General features: G+C 45.5%; 1 protein-coding gene across 1 annotated transcript in view; it reads right to left on the bottom strand.

The window, feature by feature from the left end:
- The window catches only part of LOC144162794 (endoplasmic reticulum metallopeptidase 1-like), a 42,434-nt gene that overhangs the window by 6,089 nt on the left and 17,785 nt on the right, over positions 1–18,560 (bottom strand). The window contains exons 8-13 of the mRNA XM_077693456.1: positions 15,491–15,701; positions 12,186–12,376; positions 10,410–10,562; positions 6,668–6,867; positions 5,194–5,306; positions 2,900–3,075 (exon numbers count right to left, since the gene is read on the bottom strand). Of these exons, the coding sequence (XP_077549582.1) occupies positions 2,900–3,075; positions 5,194–5,306; positions 6,668–6,867; positions 10,410–10,562; positions 12,186–12,376; positions 15,491–15,701 (1,044 nt within the window). The remainder of the gene's footprint in view (positions 1–2,899; positions 3,076–5,193; positions 5,307–6,667; positions 6,868–10,409; positions 10,563–12,185; positions 12,377–15,490; positions 15,702–18,560) is intronic.

Below are 18,560 nucleotides of genomic sequence, written 5' to 3'. Positions count from 1 at the left end.
GAAAATTATGTTTTATTGTTGACCCGTATGACGTCATTCTTGCTCTAAACACGTCACTGTGGCGCAAAATTTGAAAGTTTTTAAATACTTCTTGCTTTTTTTTTTCGTTAAAAAAACATCTTTTGTGGCTGTAATGGAGCTGAGTGAGATACTGAATCCTAGTTCTTTCAAATTAAACGAAGTTGTATTTTCTCTTCATGGCTCCTTTAAATACAGTAGAAACCCCCTGTTGCGTTCCTCACCGTTCCGTTTTCCTGGCTGTTACGTTGTGTGCCATCGTTCCCAGCCTAGTTCCCGTAGGATATAATGTATTGCGCACCCCGCTGCAACGTCGCAACTGTGGGGCCGTTCCCGTATAATGCGTCGCAACCTGACACTCCGAAGCGGTTTGGGCACCGCCATTTTGGCTTCGGATGAGTCTTGGCCAGGCTTTGTTACTAAACTGGCTACAAGAAGCCGCAAGCGAGTTGGAGAAGCCGTCACTAGATGGCCATCCGTCGAAAGTGCCATCACGATCATCACTGAGCTTACAACAGAAATTTCACTTCGGAACGCCGGAAGTCTGTGATGTTAGCGCCGCTGCACTGTTGTAATGGTGCCGTGCAGCGTGTTTAGATTAGGCCAGTTGGCAAAGAGCGCAGCCTTCCAGTACGGCGGCACGGGCCGGCGCTGCCACCGACCAGGTGGCACTGCGGTAGCGTTGAGATCGGTCTCGGCGCGTCATCTGCTGCTCCTTCCTTGCTACTCTCAGCGCTTTCTACACCACCCATACAGACGGTCGGAACGGTGAGCGAGTGGTACGGGGATTTCACGACGCCCGATTTTGTTGTCGACCTTCACGAGTAGGGTGACGGCGAGCGAGTAGTACAGTGATTTTGCAACGACTAACATGACTTGACACCCGTCTTAATGGCTCTTGGCAACACTAAATGTGAACATAAAAATGCAAAAAAGACAGCTACATTTGGCAGACCGGGCAGAAAACAAGTCGGCAACAATGGAGCTCTAGATAGCGGGTGATTTAACGACGCCAGTTAGACGCCGGCCCATTTTCGTGGCTTTCCTCACTGTTACGTTTTCTCGGCTGTTACGTTTTCTTTTCCCCGTCCGGTGAAAAACGTATTGACGGGGTTCCACTGTATACGGTGAAACGTTACAAAACCAAAGCTATAACAAGACTGAACCCTGAAGGGGGTGCATGGGTGACAAAAATTGTGGGACGTATGTAGTTCTTCATTCATATGAAATTTGCTTCTGTGTAAAATGACATTATCCCAATTTCTTTTATTTTTATGTTTGATTTTTTGACCACCCCTGTAAAGAAACTGCTGTAGGAATGCAGCTGAACAAGGTACCAGTGAACTGTGCACAAACCAAGAAGTGCAGTAAGACAAACAGTATCATTCTATCTGGTCTGTAGCAGAAGTTACGACCGTTAAAAAGTTTGGGCACAAAAGGTGGGAAACAGAGAAACTGGTTTTGCCTTCCACGCCCAAACTTCACACGGCTGTAACTTCTGCTACAGACCAGATAGAACGATACTGTTTGTCTTACTGCACTTCTTGGTTTGTGCACAGTTCACTGGTACCTTGTTCAGCTGCATCCCTACAGCAGTTTCTTTACAGAGGCGGTCAAAAAATCAGACATATAAATTAAAAAATTGGAATACCGTATTTTCCAGTGTATAAGTCGCATTTTTTTTCTGAAATTTTTGTTGGTGCGTCTTTTTTCACCAGTGCGACTTATGTACAGAATAAATCCGGTTTGCAGCAGTCACGCGTGGCCAGAGCTTTTTAAGAGACACAGTTCTATGGTCTAAATGAATTCGAAGCCCACCGCTACGATGTTTCTCTTAGCCCATATGTCGCGTCAGGACATTAAACCAAAGAATTCGCAGCTTTTTCTAGTCAAAAACAATGATAATGGCCTGCGACAACCATGCGCCACTTTCTTCCATGCACAGTAACTACAGTTCAGAATAAATTCAAAGTAACATCAAACTGGGTTGCAAAAACAAAATGCAGCTTATAAATTATTACAGAGTTACTCTGAAGGAGGTAAATGTGCTGCTAATTTCTAAAATGACAGCTTGCTGATAAGTTTCGATTTTCGGGCCGCTTCCGGTCCCGTCATTTAGATCCGCCATGACACCTTTATTGCGCTGATTTAGGACAGCACGCAAGAGACGCGTGGCGTTTGGAGAGGTGGCCAAATGGGTCTCCGACTCTTGGGACTCCATTTCTACAAAAACAGTTGCAGCCGGGTTCATAAAGGCCGGAGTGATCTGGTCCGCGAGTGGCGACGATGTTGGCGAAGAAGACGTCAGTGAGTCCGAGGACGACAGCGATGTGCCGGCGGAACTCCCACTTGAAGTTGCTGAATTGTTTGTTAGCGAGTCGGAGGAAGAAGACTTCGATGGTTTTGCCTAAATGCCGTCTGTAAGTACATGTCATCTGTGTGTATCAATAAACCATTTTTGAGAAGTTAGTTCTGTCTAGACTTTGGACGGTATACGCACGTGTCTAGCCCTCCTTACCGGGGGATGCGTTCATAGGCGGTGGCCGCCGCAACCCTGTACTTTCGCCGCTCTTTCTAACGATCTGATTCACTATGAGTTTACCTAATTAACAAGCGTGTTTTGTACACCGGTGCGTCTTATACACCGGTGCGACTTATATACGTTTCTTTTTCGGAAAAACTGTCATTTTGAGGGTGGTGTGTCTTATACAAAGGTGCTACTTAGAGAACGGAAAATACGGTATATAGTTTTACACAGAAACAAATTTTATATCTGCAGTTAGAACGGAAAACTACACACGCCCCACAATTCTCATCATAATAACTGTAAAAACTTAGTTTTTTCATGTAAGAACAGTGCATCCCCATAAAAGCGACTCACCAGAAACTCGAGCCAGAAGTCCCAGTTTCCCATGTCGTTCCCCTGAGACAGGTAGACGAAGTACGTGGCCCTTTTCCCCCAGGGCACACCCACGTGCGGCTTGCGGTCGGTGAACGACCAGCCGAGCAGGGTTACGCCTTCCCTTGGGGATATAATCAGGCCCATGTGGCTGGGACCTGCGTTTCAGTCCAAGCCAAGCCAAGCCAAAGAACACATCAAGAACCACACCCCTTGCACTCTGCACAGGAACACACAGGAATGCGAGCACGCCTAAGCAAAGTTCTGCCTAAGCGAGGTTCCGATGTTCTAGGTCACAAGAGGAGGATTTAAGGCACTATGCCCTGTTCTACCAGAGTGAGAGCCAAACTCCTCAAGTGTCTTACGCATAACACACATAAAGAAATTGTAAATCACAAACTGAGCTCTCCTTTTTGGCAAATCTGTCATGTACATTAAGGGGGGACATGGCTCTTAAAACAATGTCTTTTAATTTTCAAGTAAACTCTGGAACTTGTCAGCCTTGCTGCTTTTTTCCCCACTTATTTCAAATATGCCAGTATATTTTGTGTCAGTCAATTAGTTCCCAAGATAATTAGACATAACTAGCCATTTTTGGAAGGACAATAGGCAAAACAGTATTAGCCACGAAACTGTAATCTTTATACTTTCCGATACTGTGAACCCTGGTGAGTGCAATAAATAAAGCGGCGTTTTTCGATGCACCGCTTAGAACTAATTTTACAGCTCATTAAACTTTGGTGTTTGAGAGGGGTGTTCCAAATGGTTCCTCGCCACTGGTGCCACCAAAAGTTTCATTCGGCAAAGTTTAATTTAATTCAGCATTCACAAGGACGTCGGTAGCTAAGGCCACCCACTCTGCTGTGCAGAAAGAGAGCTTTCGTCTGTGCTGCATCGCTTCTTACAGCTGTGGCAACAGACAACAATTTCTACAGCCGATTTTTTTCAGAAAAAGTGCGAAAAACAATGGCTCACCAGCGTAGAGAATTCATTACATCAGGGTTGGCCATCGCAACGCCTTCATTACATAGAGGTCACTAAACACTTCAATGGGGCTGGCAATGGGGAATTGAAAAACTTCGTTAAATCCAGGAATTCATTACACAGCAGTTCGTTACATTTAGGTTTAGCTGTACATGCATCAGAATATGGTTTACAGATGTTTCGAGGCCCCATACTGCCCTCATTCACATGAATGTTTTAAGAAAACGAAAAGCCTGCCACTATCCATCACAAAGGCAATAAACTCTGCCTCGCTGTGAAGTACGTTTTAAACAAAAGACGCATTTTATTTTGGTTCCCGATAGGAACAATAGAATGCAGGTTACGAGCGTTTGGGGGGCCACAGCCCTCTAATAGAAGGGCATGCATTTTAAGAGGGTAGCGTACGATAACTATAACGGCCTAACTACAAATTCAGTATTATTAATGGATTGAATGCGAAACTTGGAACCATTACAGAGTTCTTTCAGTGGCAAAATGTGGATTATTTGTTGGCAGATGGAGGAAGTGACGAAGAAAGCCGCTGTCGTGTATATGTGCAGAGTTCCTGTAAAGTGTATTATAAGAGTACGAGTGCTAAAATGGCTCCACACCTGTTTCAACTAACAGACCTGACCCGACCCAATCAAGACTGACACGACCCGACCCGATTTGACCTGACCCTATTGGCCCTGGCGTCCTTTATTTAGAACATGAACCAAAAGGCTCCTAGCAATTTGAGAACAAAACCAAAACAGCTAGTTTTCTAAAAATAATTCAAGGATGCCTCTTTCGATCGATATCACCATTGTTTGTTTTTTACTTATATAGCTGAATGCTAGAAAGAGGAAGGCATTGCAGTGAATGCCAAACTGACGTCGGGGTGACTCCTGGTTTGATCACATAGCTGTAAATACAAAAATACTTGTACAACCAGCCTTATTTTTTGTCTGTGAGCTTTCTGCTTTCCAAAATTTTGGAAAACAAGCAACATATTTTTTTCTGCTGTAAATTTAAATTTTGATTGCCTGATGACCTAATTGGATGTCATGCTTGTAAATCCCTAACTACTTGCATCACAATCTAATTTTTATTTCTGTTTTTAAGCTTACAGGCTCCAATTATTAAAGGAAATATGCAGAAAAAATTTTCACGATGGAAAGAAAAAAAATCAGGCCTTGCAAGGGTTAAAAACATCCCTGCAACTAAACCTAGGAGTTCCAGAGAAAGCTCAGCAGAGAGAAGTACAGACCCAATTTGTTTTTTCAGACTTCACAAAGAAACTGTGCACTCACCAGTAAACCTGAAGAAAAGGATCCTCCTGGTTATTGTTCTGTTCTCCGAAATCAGTTTAAATGTTCTGTTCTTGGCAAAGACAGGTCCCGCAAGGTCGACATAGAAGGACTCCCTAAAGGACAGCAATAGGAAGTAGAAGCAAAGTTCACTTGACTGTTTGTTGTCCGGACACACAAAAGATGCAATTCAAAAATTATACTCGGTGACAACTTAAGAACGGCACCGGAAGTTGCTGCTGTGCCTTATCACTGTAGCCGGATGTTTCTCCGCGCGGCGCAAGTAGGGCGTTACTGGGAATATTTTGAACATGGCGTGAGCCGTTCCCGTGATTTTTTGGACTTAATATGCTTATAAACGACTCCAGTGACGACAAACAAACTGCGTGAGACAAGGCAGACGATATCACGCATTCATAGCAAACCCCTTTCAAAACGCGCGCGCACCGACGTCACGGGGCCGGCGCTTTAGCGGACATGAGGTGGTGCTGTTCTTGAGTTGTAACTGAGTATACGTAGTACCATATTTAAAGGGACTCTTCAACACTTCTCATAAACACTTTTAAAAATGGGCCATCGAGTGTGTCCATTGCTGCAACTGAAAATATGCTGGCCAATGGCCGCTACATCGTTCTAGTGACATTGGGAAAGAGAAAAATGTTTTGAGCCAGTTTCTAAGTTTTCTGATGGGCATAGATCAGCCATTTATGCCTGAAGTACTTTGTCACCCCCTATTCTGAACACTGTGTGTGCTTGTCAACAGCATTCGAAAAGCATTTAAGATTTAGGGAAAGTTAAAAGTGTTGCAGGGTCCCTTTAAAGGGGCCATGGAGACAAAATACAAGTTTGCTTTATTCGAAAGACTTGGTGTTCTATAGTGCCTCCTGCACTTTTACGGCAGCATGCGGCGCTTGGTGAGAACCGGAAAAACCGGTTTTGCCTTCCAAGCCCAAACTTCAAACGGTCGTAACTTCTGCTACAGACCCGATAGAATGATACTGTTAGTCTTATTGCACTCCTTGATTTGTGCACAGTTCACTGGCACCTTGTTCAGCTGCATCCCTCCAGTCGTTTGTTTACAAAAGCTGTCAAAAAATGCAATATAAAAATGCGAATAAATCTTAATGTAGTCATTTTACACAAAAAGAAATTTTACATCTACAATCAGAATGAAAAACTACACAAGTCCTCCAATTTTTATCACCATAACTGCAAAAAATAAAGTTTTTGATCAAACACCCATGTTTTGATCAAGTTTTGATCAAACACCCCTTAAACATATCTTGACAGCAGAACTCGAATAATCGTGCCACGATGACTGCCCACACACACCCCCATCAGCTGACACACATTCCGTACTTTTGCCGATTCATTTAACAAGAGGACTTTGCCCTGATCATTTTTTTTTTTTTTGCCCCCGCATCACAAACGAGTCCGGAGCAACCAACTCTTGCGGAGCAACGCCCGGGGGCCTCACCCGAGCTTGGTGATGACGGGAAAGTAGTAGGGCATGCCGCAGTACACGTGCTTGTCGCACTCGACCCGCTGCATCCTGTGATTGGGCTCGATGTACTCGCGAATGGTGCGCTCCCCGTTGTAGTCCAGCGGCACCGTCCACACCCCCGTGTCCGTCTTGACCAGCCTCTGGCTGCTGTCGTAGAAGTTGCGCTCCACGTTCTGCAACAGAGGGCAGGAAGAGCAGAGTTTTTTTAACAGCAGCTGCACGCGCTCTTTGAGTGGTTGCAGCGTAGCGTTACCATTGCATGCCGCTGAACCCTTTCAAGGCCAACTGCCCCGAAATTTCACCTTGGCTAAATTTCTTTTGAACGCACATTTGGTGCCACCAAATCAAATGGGACATGCCTGGTAGCTCCATGAAACGCCTTGTTAATCAATAAGAAGTGTTTGAAATGCCTCTGTAGCAGACGGCATATGCAGGAATGACCTGCATATGCCATTTTTTTATGGGGTTGCTCAATGGCTGCAGCAGGTACCTATGCTCAATCGTGCAAAGAGTTCACTGTGAACACATAAAGGGGGGACTTAGCTCTTATAACATTTTCTTTTCATTTTCAAGTGAACTCTGTGAAACTTGTCAGTCTTGCTGCTCTTTTTCCCAATGATTTCAAATATGACATTTTTTTAGACAGTCCTTAAGTAGCCAAGATAATTACAGATAATTAGCCATTTTTGGAGGGACAATAGACAAAACAGTGTTAGTCATAAAACTGTAACCTTTATATCTTCCAATATGAAGCCTGGTGAGTGCAATAAGAGAATCAGTTTTTTGACGCACCGCTTGGGACTAATTTTATAGCTCAATAAACTATATGGGCACTCAAAATGGTTCCTTGCCACAGGTGCAACCAAAGTTTAATGAACTGTAAAATCAGTTACAAGCGGTGTATCAAAAAAGCGATTCTCTTATTGCACCCACCAGAGTTCATAGTGTTGTAAAATATAAACATTACAGTTCTGTGACAAGCACTGTTTTGTCTATTGTCCCTCCAAAAATGACTAATTATCTCTAATTATCTTGGGAACTAATTGACTGACTAAAAAAAAATGACAGCATATTTGAAATCAGTGGAGAAAAGGCAGCAAGACTGACAAGTTTCAGAGTTTATACTCAACAATTAAAGGAAGCTGTTTTAAAAGCAGTGTCCCCCTTAAGTAGAGTAAACACATGTGGTATGACTCCAAGCAGTCCAATCCGTCCATATAGCTCACTGTGCACTGCTGCTCTTTACATCACACTGCCAATAGTTTCGAGGCTTTTAATGGCGCAAAGCGTTGCAGATTCAAAGTGTGGCAAAAATGACACAGGACCAATAAATTCAATAAAAAATACAAGCATCTGCAAGCCACAGATGAATGGCTAGCCGATGCATTCTTCCAGGTGCGACAAACATGCACTGTAAAAGCAGTTACCTTAGCGCCAGATCTGCACTAAAGATGTAACTACAGTTAAAACCCGATCTAACGAAGTCACCGGGAACTGCGAGTTATTTCGTTACATTGAGAACTTTAGGTCATTTCGCAAGTTATTTCAATAAATCGAGAACTCTCTAAAAGGGGCCGCACCCCAGCAGCTATCTACCATGGCCCATGACATTGAATCTTCGGCAGTCGCGGCACTCGCCTGCTCATAATTTATACTTCTGTCACACGGGCATTCTCAATCCGGATTCAAGCGAACCGCGATTGACTTTTCCAGCGCGCTTGACGCAGCGCCGCTGCTACACAGCACGTTTCGATCCCGATCAAGAAGTTGCACCGGTTGCATTCACATACGCCAGATGGCGCTAAAAATGTACTTCGCAGCTGGCGTCTGATAACTTTGCGCAGTCGTAGTTATACGGAACTGTATAAATGCTACTGCACGCTTATTTGGGTAAAGTTATTTGGTACAGTTTGTAGCGGTAGTTTAAGTTGTCACCTTCTGTGCCATTACTCAGCGGGGACGAGTATCACCGCTTTCGCCCGATTGCACTAGAAAACCTCAACTGCGCGTGGGAAACCAAGATTGAGTTCGAGCGCGATCAGGCTTGATCGCGATTGAAACTGCCATGTAGCAGTGCCCAATCAACTCAATCGTGATTGAAAGTGCCAGTGTGACAGCGGGATTAGCAATGCGCTAAAAGTCCACGGTGAAAATAACGACAATGATACACTAAGGGTTCTCGGAGAAACTAATTTATTTCCCGGCACAAAAGACTGTGACTTGCACCTTCATGCGCTTCGCTAACACTGGGCGGACAGACGTTTAGTATAGTACGCAAGCTCATTCAACGTGTCCACGGTTCCTTCGTGAGCCCCAGCAAAGCGGCTGAGGAAGAAAATGGCGTCCATCGCCTGGCCTGGAGTGAGCACAGGAGCTTCGGCAGTTTCTGGGTCGCCAACATCCTCTGACACCTCTTGTGCGCCGGAAGAAACTAACTGTACGATTTCTTCATCGTTCAAAACCTCCGTCGTGGCGGTTTCTGGGTCGGCGCTACGATAGTCGTGGAAGCTCAGATCTGCTACCATGATATTAAGCCGATGAAGCTGTTCCTGGGAACTGGGTGGGATTTCGTCTTGCGATGAAACACATTTGAAATTGCTCCTTTTTTAAATGTGTGGGTTTCTCGAAATATACTCCGTTAAGGTGGCACATGGGTCTCTGGTCAAAAACTTTATTTTTACAGTTATGATGATAAAAATTGGAGAACATATGTAGTTTTTCATTCTGGTTGTAGATATAAAATTTGTTTTTGCCTAAACCGACCGCGTTCAAATTTATTCGGATTTTTATATTCGATTTTTTTTACAGCTTTTGTAAGAAAACTGCTGGAGTGATTCAGCTGAACAAGGTACCAGTGAACTGTGCACAAATCAAGGAGTGCAATGAGACTAACAGTATCATTCTATCTGGTCTGCAGCAGAAGTTGCGGCCATTTGAAGTTTGGGCTTCGACGGCAAGAACCGGATTTCCTGGTTTCCAAGCCCAAACTTCAAATGATCATTGTTGATTGATTGATTGTGGGGTTTAAGGCGCCAACGCAACGCAGGCGATGAGGCGCGCCGTAGTGGAGTTCTCCGGATTAATGTTGACCACCTGGGGATCTTTAACGTGCGCCGAAGTCTCGTACACACGGGCGTTTTTGCTTCTCGCCTCCATCAGAAAAGCGGCCGCCGCGGCCGGGAATCAAACCCGCGACCTCGTGCTCAGCAGTGCAATCAAATGATCATAACCTCTTCTACAGACTAGATAGAATGATACTGTTAATGTTATTGCACTCCTTGATTTGTGCACAGTTCACTCTTACCTTGTTTAGCTGCACTTACAGTTTTTTTACAAGTGCTATCAAAAAATCAAACAAAATAAAGAAAAAAAAATGGAATGTAGTCGTTTTACACAAAAACAAAGTTTATATCCACAATGAGAATGAAAAACTACATATGTCCTCCAATTTTTATCATAATAAGTGTAAAAATAAACATTTTTGGTTTACAACCAGTGTGCTCTAAATCGGGAACGGTGCTGAATCTATTTCACTAGTTCGAGTTTATAAAAGCATTGAGCTGTATAAAGACCTCTGGAGGGGGGCGAATCTGAACTTATTCGTTCGATCGGGAAATTCCTAACATCGGGCTTCGTTAGATCAAGTTTTGACTGCACATAGTATCTTGAAGGCTATGAGCAGTAAGAAGGAGACCGTTTGTGAGAGCACACTCACGAAGAGCAGCATCCTCTGCGGGGCTGCGGAATACTTGGCTGCAGAGAAGGGGAATCCCAGGGGGCTCACGGCCATAAGCATGGACATCAGAGCGATCGCACACAGCACAGCAATGGGCTTCATGCCATTGCGGGAAACGTGCATCAGGGGAACCTGGGAAGGGTTTGAAAAAAACAAATCCCGGGTCAATTCTATTCCACTTTCGAAGGCTGCAATGTGACGGCAGGTGATGAGTCTATGAACGACAGGCCACTGACTTTTAAAAAGGCCCTGTACACGAAATAAAACTGTTTAATTTGAAAGAACTTAGCTTCAGTACCGTATTTTTGCGCGTATAACCCGCCCCTGCATATAATTTGCACCCCCATTTTCAGCCTGCCGGAAAAGAAAAAAAATCCTCGCGTATTTCCCGCACATATGATACAGGAAAGGCTGCACAAAAGCTACTGCTCAAGCAACGCATCACATACTACGTAGACAGAAAAAGCGCGTATTTAGCAAGTAGAATACACCGACTGCAAGGCCACAGGTCACAATTCACTCAGTGTCACTGCTCTCGCTAGAGCTATCACTTTAGCCGCAGTCCTCAGCGTTGTACACAAGGTCATCTTTGGTTCCATCCATGTTGTTTGTGTTTTGTTTTTGTTTTCATTTTTTTCTTGTTTTCGTCCTTGCTTTTTCTTCCTTGTCCTTGTATGTTTAGCGCAATCGCTGCCATGGAAGGCTTAGTCAGTGTTACTGCGTAGGAGCTTCATGGCACAATGCACATTCCCGTGAAGCTGCACTAAAGGGAAAACCCCGCTATTATCCGCACCCCTACTTGGCCACTGAAATTTTAGCATTTTTGGTGCAGGTTATACGCGCGAAAATACAGTACCTCACTCAGCTCCGTTGCAACGAAATACATTTTTTAACTAAAAAAATGCGAGTATATGAAAAACTTTCAAATTTCGCGCTACATTGAATCCCAAATGTGCGCTTCGCTCTGCATACCCCAGGTGGCGCCGTCATTCTAAGATCAGCTTGCGCTGGCTCGCACCTCCAAATAGGCCGCCATTTTCCCATAAGCGAGAATCGTTATTTATTTTCAGAATAAACCGATAAGAACCATCGTTGTTCCCGGTGTCAAACAAAATAAACCACAAAATGCGACCTTCGCGTGAAGTTTGAGCGCAAACAAAGCGGCGGTTCGCTCAGGAAAAATTTTTAAAGTGTTGCAATCATTGTTGCACCACCCTGTGCTTTAGAAAGGGCTGCTTCCGTACAGTTGATGAAATTAAAAGTCGCGGTCCGGCCTACATTCCACGATATGATAAATGGATGACGATGATAATGCTTAACGACCACGATAACAACCGAGCTATACTCGGTGACAACTTAAGAACGGCACCAGAAGTTGCCGCTGTGCCTTATCACCCTACCCGGATGTTTCTCCGCACGGCGCAAGTAGGGCGTTACTGGGAATATTTTGAACATGGCGTGAGCCGCTCCCGTGATTTTTTGGACTTAATATGCTTATAAATGACTCCAGTGACGACAAACAAACTGCGTGAGACAAGGCAGACGATATAGCGCATTCATAGCAAGCTCCTTTCAAAACGCGCGCGCACTGACGTCACGGGTCCGGCGCTTTGGCGGAGTGATACACTACATGAGGTGGTGCCGTTCTTGAGTTGTAACCGAGTATAGGGACAATGACTTCCACGCTCGCACAGAGGTTCCCGATTAGTCTGGTCGCTGTGAGGACACTGCGCAAGGGACGTTGCCGCATCTCACCACGAACGAGGTGCAGCCGGCGGCGAGGAATCCCGACATCAGGGCCACCAGAATCTCCGGGTTGTCCGACGTTCCGTTGCGGCCCGTGATGGGGACAATGGCCATGTGGATGTTGAAGCAGAGGTAGAGAGTGAGCAGCAGGGGAACCCACTGGGCACCCATAAAGGCCACCAGCAGGCCCCGCTTCTCGCCTGCACGTAGCAGGAAGAGGAGGAAAAGAAGATGCCGTGCCCTCGCCTCCACTCCGTGGAGGAAGACGGCCAGCAAAGCCCGGCGCACTACAGGTTTGTTTGTAATTTGCAATCAATAGGCTTGTGCGAATATTTGGGCACTTCGAATATTCGAACGAATATTACAGTATTCGAATTCGCATCGACCCGAACTTAAAATTTCTGATATTTTTAAGTTTTCAAGCTGAACGAATATCGAAGCTGTGTTTAAGTACTTGAGGAGCTTTGGTTTCATTAAGCAAACCGGCGTGCCATTGACATCAGGTCTACATCTTCACTACATGTGGAGCCAAGACAAGTTAAGGCACATGCAGGGAGTTGTCGTAGCCATCTTACCAGTGCATGTTTGTCAAGGTAGTCAAGGCTCCCGTTTCATTGTTTCAAACAACGAAACGGTGGCGAAACAATTTGTTTGGTTACCGTGTGGCACACGTGCAGTGAGCAGGTGTTCATTGCACTCCACGCTTGAACTTCAGTGGACTTCAGTTGAACTTGAACTTCAGTTGCTTTAATTAGACAAGTGACATGGCCAGTGCGTCCACGTGTGCCAACCCGGTATACAACCTTGTTATGACGGTCCCACCAGGCCCGAAAGCTCAGTGTCTCTGTGACAGGAAGCTCAGTGACACCTGACAGCTATTTCAATTCGCTTCGGAAGTATTCGACCCCAAGGACGATTCGCTTCGGATTTGCTTCGAACTAAAATACAGTGGAATCTCGGTGATACGAATTCGGTTGATACGAATTTCGTTGTGATACGAATTTTCAAAATTCCCCGGCCAAAATGCATTGTACGCAATGTAAAAAAATTCGGATGATCCGTTCGCATTTATCACCCGGTGCGGGTGATACGAACACGCGAGCCGCGAGGCCGCGAGCAGATGACTGCGGCGTGGACGGGAGGCGGGAGTGTTTGTGCGGCCGTGTGGCCTTGGTCGCACGGAGGCACAAAATCATTAAGCGTGAACCACATGGAGCGTTTTCTCTCACGAAAACGCGCCGCGCACGCCACAGGCGCGCTGACACCACCGCGAATACCACCCGCATGCGGCGCGCGGCGCGGTAAGCCGCGGCAACATGGTGGCGTCAACGTTCGCGAAGTAGGGCGGGTAGCTCGACCGACCGCTTCTGACCGCTCTTAAAAGTAACAAAAGAAGTTGCTTATGAAGTAAGGGAGCTGATAATGTGACCGAAAACGACACTGTAAAGCATCGTCCGCGCGGCTAGGGAAAGCGCCCATCAATTATCCGCCACCGTGGTAAGCCTAAACATCTCCGGCGGAGCCAGCGGGCTGTCCAGAGCGCTTTCAAACTGCCGCCATGAAAAGTGTGCCTCCCCGTTGGCGCAGGTCGGCAGGCTCCTCCCACTGCCGCGCGCGTCGCGCGTCATTTTACGAGCGAGGTAGAATCTGACGTGGGGGCGAAATCGTCGACGCGGGCGTCAAACGAACGCGCGCGCTAACGCCGACGCGCCCGAATCGCATGCGGTTGTTCGTGTGCGCGCGTCGCGTCGGCGATGAGCGCGCGTTCTTTCGACGCCCGCGCTGACGATTCAGCCCGGCACCCAGGCGCCAGCCTCTGCCTCGGTTACCGCTAACGGCATTGGGAGGAGCCTCACGACTTGCGCCAATGGGGAGACGCGCGCCTCATTGTGATTGCGGCCATTTCGGAGCGCTAGCAGCAGCTGGCTGGGCCACCTCCGCGGTGGATATTTGGCGTAGATGACATTTTATAGTGCTTCTCCCATACTGCCAGCTCCTTTCCCGCATGAGCAATTTAATTTACACCTTGAGCTCCGTTTTAACAAAAGATTAGATGCCGTTGCTGAAGCTACCTGCACCTCTTCGCGGCAAGAGCCGACGCCATATTGCCGCCGCCTGTCGCATGCGCAGCACATTTCCATTTTTTCTCGTTTTCTGATGATACGAATTTTCGGGTGATACGAATATTTTTGCCGCCCCTTTAAATTCGTATGACCGAGATTCCACTGTATTACTATTCGCACAAGCCTAGCAATCAAGCATATATTTCCTAGCAGTGGTGCAGCCAGAAATATGTTTCGGGGGTGTTATATGCCATGTGCCATGGGGAAAATAAAAAAGATAAAAAGAAAGACCGACTGCACTGGATGTCTGACAATATGTCATTCTTCTGGGTGCATAAACTTCCGGGGGTCTTCTGACACTGAAACACATTAGACGGATGAAACTTGGGAGGACTAGAGTTTTATTCCAGTGGACAAAGATGGGGCTGTTCATTACCCTTCTCTAGAAGCCCATGTAGTGACAGTGAACAGAAATTCCACAATGTTTACAAATCCACCGTGAACTACGTACAGTAGCCGAGTGATTTTTCGGACCTGGAGGGGAACAAAAAATTGTCTGAATAAAAGAGCAGTCCGAAAAATCCGCGAGTCCCAGAAAATAACTGAAGAAGTCACAAATGGTTCAGGACAAACATGATGATGATGTTCCTTACAAGTCACCTGGTGCCTAAAAAGACTGGCTTCTAAAAAAAACTGGCCGCGTATGATTTGTTTTTGGCTTTCAAGATTGCTTCCGTCACCGACTAAATGCAAAATTATGGCCTCCAAGAGCAAAGTTTGTTACTCCGGCAGGAGTCAAGCCAATCCCCATGAAATCCGAAGCTAGCCAGGTTGCTTAAGATTCAACATGGCGTCGTCCTGAAGTTGCACCAAGGCTCTGTCGCAGAAAATTTTGTCCAAAAAATTGACAAAATTCGACAAAATCGACAAAAAATTAACAGAATGTTTTGTCCGAAATATCTGTTGTTCATATACATTACTTATATAGGGCAATTGGCGGTTCTTCGGGAAAGTCCGGAACACCCAGCAAGTCCAAATTTTTGGAGTCCAAAAAAACAGTTGGCTACTGTAATTGCAAGAAGCAGGCGGAACTCGGCGTAACGTTACGGTTGTCTTTGCAGGTACGCACGCAACGAAAATTCAAGGACGGGTTTGGTCTGGCTAAAGGCATTCCACGTCCAAAATGACTGCTCAAATTCAACAGTCTGATGCAGCCCCGAACATCCACTCAAGGAGCGGCACTGTCCCTACCTCTCCTGCCCATGCCAAGCGTCCAGTGGGTGCCGACCGACAGGACTGAGCCAGCGGACAGCGCCCACAGCCAGGGGATGTAGTAGCTGAGCACGTTCTTTAGCGCCATGAAACACACCAGGGCCAACCAGAGCAGCTGCGTGGCGTCCAAGTACCGCTCCAGCACGTCCCAGTCGTCGTACTCGTCCTCATCGCCAAGCACTTTCAACCCCTGGGAAATCAAGGGGCCATGCAGACAAAACACAAGTTTGGGTCATTCGAAAGACTGCTTCCTCGTTAGAATCATACCGACGCCACTTTTAACGTACACATCGCTGAAATTTTAACGTACACATCGCTGAAATACGTAATAAGGAAAAAATGAAATGGCCATGCGACCCACTAGCTCATTTCCCACAACAGAACCTATGATGTCGTATGTGGCAGCCCTGCGATTGGCTGAGGCCAATTAATATTGTGACTTCTAGATTATGTTTTGAAACTTGGTAATCTCTTCATTCAGAAATGGGCGAACAGAGTAGGACCGTGGGCCTGAAAATTAATATGCAGAAAACTAAAGTAATGATCAATAACCTCGGGACAGCACAGCAGTTTGAGATAGATGGCGAGGCAGTGGAAGTGGTAAGCGAATATATATACTTAGGCCAAGTTGTGACCCCAGATCCCAACCATGAGGCAGAGATAATTAGAAGGATCAGAATGGGGTGGAGTGCATACGGCAGACATTCTCAGATAATGAATAGCAGCCTACCATTGTCGCTGAAAAAGAAAGTGTATGACAGCTGCATCTTACCGGTACTCACCTACGGGGCAGAAACTTGGAGGCTCACTAAGAGGGTTCAACTTAAATTGAGAACGACTCAGCGGGCAATGGAGCGGAAAATGATAGGTGTAACATTAAGGGACAAGAAGAGAGCGGAGTGGGTCAGAGAGCAAACTGGTGTTAAAAACATATTAGTAGAAATTAAGAAGAAGAAATGGACGTGGGCAGGGCATGTAATGCGAAGGCAAGATAACCGCTGGTCATTAAGGGTAACAGAGTGGATCCCTAGAGAAGGCAAGCGTTGCAGGGGGCGGCAGAAAGTTAGATGGGCAGATGAGATCAAGTTTGCGGGGATAAATTGGTCACAGTTGGCACAGGACCAAGGCAATTGGAGAATAATGGGAGAGGCCTTTGCCCTGCAGTGGGCGTAGATAGGCTGGTGATGATGATGATGATGAATCTCTTTATTACAGGAGTTTGTTAGGTTGACGAGAACTCAAGGAGCACTGGCCTCTCTCAGCAGATAAACCGTGAGAGAGACAGATAAAAAGAGAAGGAGAGAGAGAGAGAAGAGAGAGAGAATCAGAGAGAGAGAGGGAATTAGAGGGAGATAGAAAGAGAAGGAGAGAGAACGAGAAAGAGAGAGAGAGAATGAGAAAGAGAGAGGGAATGAGAGGGAGATAGAAAGAGAAGGAGAGAGATAGAAGAAGAGAGAGATAGAAAGAGAAGGAGGGAGAGAAGAGAGAGATGGAAAGAGAAGGAGAGAGAAGATGAGAGAGACAGAAAGAGAAGAAGACAGAAAGAAAAGAAGAGAGAGAAAAGGAGAGAGATAGAAAGAGAAGAAGACAGAGATAGAAAGAAAAGGGGAAAGAGAGAAGAAAAGAGAGATAGAAAGAGAAAGAGAGAGAGAAGGGGGAAAGAAATAGAGAAAAGCAAATGCAAATTAAGCACAGCCTACAAGTTTGCCAAACAGGATACATCGGCTTAAATGTGGGGCACATCCATTTCATAGCAGTAAGAATTGTGAGATGAATGATTAAAGTTACGAACAAACTCGTAAACACCAAAGCAGTTAGTGCGGCACTTTGCCGGCTGACCGCTAATACAGCCGCCGGACGCGCTGGATTTGTCTGAAACAACAGTGACCAACTAACACAAGTGGTGCGGTCATTTACGCCACCATGTTTGTTGAGTCATATCTTGAGTTTTAAGAAGAGATTAGTGGGAATCATAATAAAAATATGGCAGGTGAAGAAGTCCCAGGCACCATGGGAGCAGCCCTGGTAAGCAGGCTATATTTAGTTTTAAGGCCCTACTCTGGATACGTCATAGGTGTCGTCCCAAAAACACACGATTTAGCGGGAGAATTGAAACTTTGACTTAAAATTTCTAATTTTTCAGTGAATAAAGCATGGTTTGCTGCTGGAGAAGTGCTTAAGGTCCTATAAAACACTAAATCTTTCGAATAAAACAAACTTGTACTTTGTCTGGATGGCCCCTTTAAGGAAGAAACAATGGACTCGAACTGTAGGGCCAATTGCTCCATTAGATAAAATGAAAAACAGTCAGCTCGCACGCTCTTAGCCTAACCTACTCGCTGAAGCTCCGCAAATAGCTTAACACTAAACTGGCCGTGAAGACAAAATACCACTTGTTTCTATTTGAAACAACTAACCTTTGGTCAAAAACATGCAAGAACTATTAAAACATTTAAATTTCGTGCTAAAGCGACGTAATATGGGTAGAAGTGACGTATTATCGGCCAGCACTACAAACAAAGTTATCAATCTGTCAACTGCATGTTAGCATTAAAGCTATACAATCAAACGAAACTAGAGGCCCCACTGCAACGACCCAGTCAATTTTTACGACGGTAGCTCAGGTCTGCATTCATTAATCACATGAACAAGATTCTGTGATGACGACAGAGAAACCACCAGAAGGTGGCTGGAGAGTTGCCACTGTTTCATACATTTGCTTCAGTATATCTACATTATTTTCTTGAGCTTTGCGATTACATTCGTAATCCTTATTGGGACAAAGCAGTCTTTCTAATGAACCAAGCTGGTATTTTGTCTTCCTGGCCCTTCCTCTAATACGACTTTATATTATGTATATCACGCATTTATGCAACTTTGTATATCCTTACACTGTCCTTATGCAACAAGTGGCAAATACAATCGCACTTTTACTGTTTGAAGATAGCTAAAAGGTGTCGCGAGTTAATAAGGAAACCCGCTCCAAAAAGAAAAAATGAAGTTCACGATGAGAGCTTGGCAACAAAAGAAGGCCACACAAAGAGGAAAA

Source organism: Haemaphysalis longicornis, unplaced genomic scaffold (assembly GCF_048455015.1).
Source record: "Haemaphysalis longicornis isolate Haplotype H1 unplaced genomic scaffold, Haemaphysalis longicornis Haplotype H1 scaffold_12, whole genome shotgun sequence".
Classification (NCBI taxonomy): Eukaryota; Metazoa; Arthropoda; class Arachnida; order Ixodida; family Ixodidae; genus Haemaphysalis; species Haemaphysalis longicornis.
This window is presented reverse-complemented; position numbering and strand designations above follow the sequence as displayed.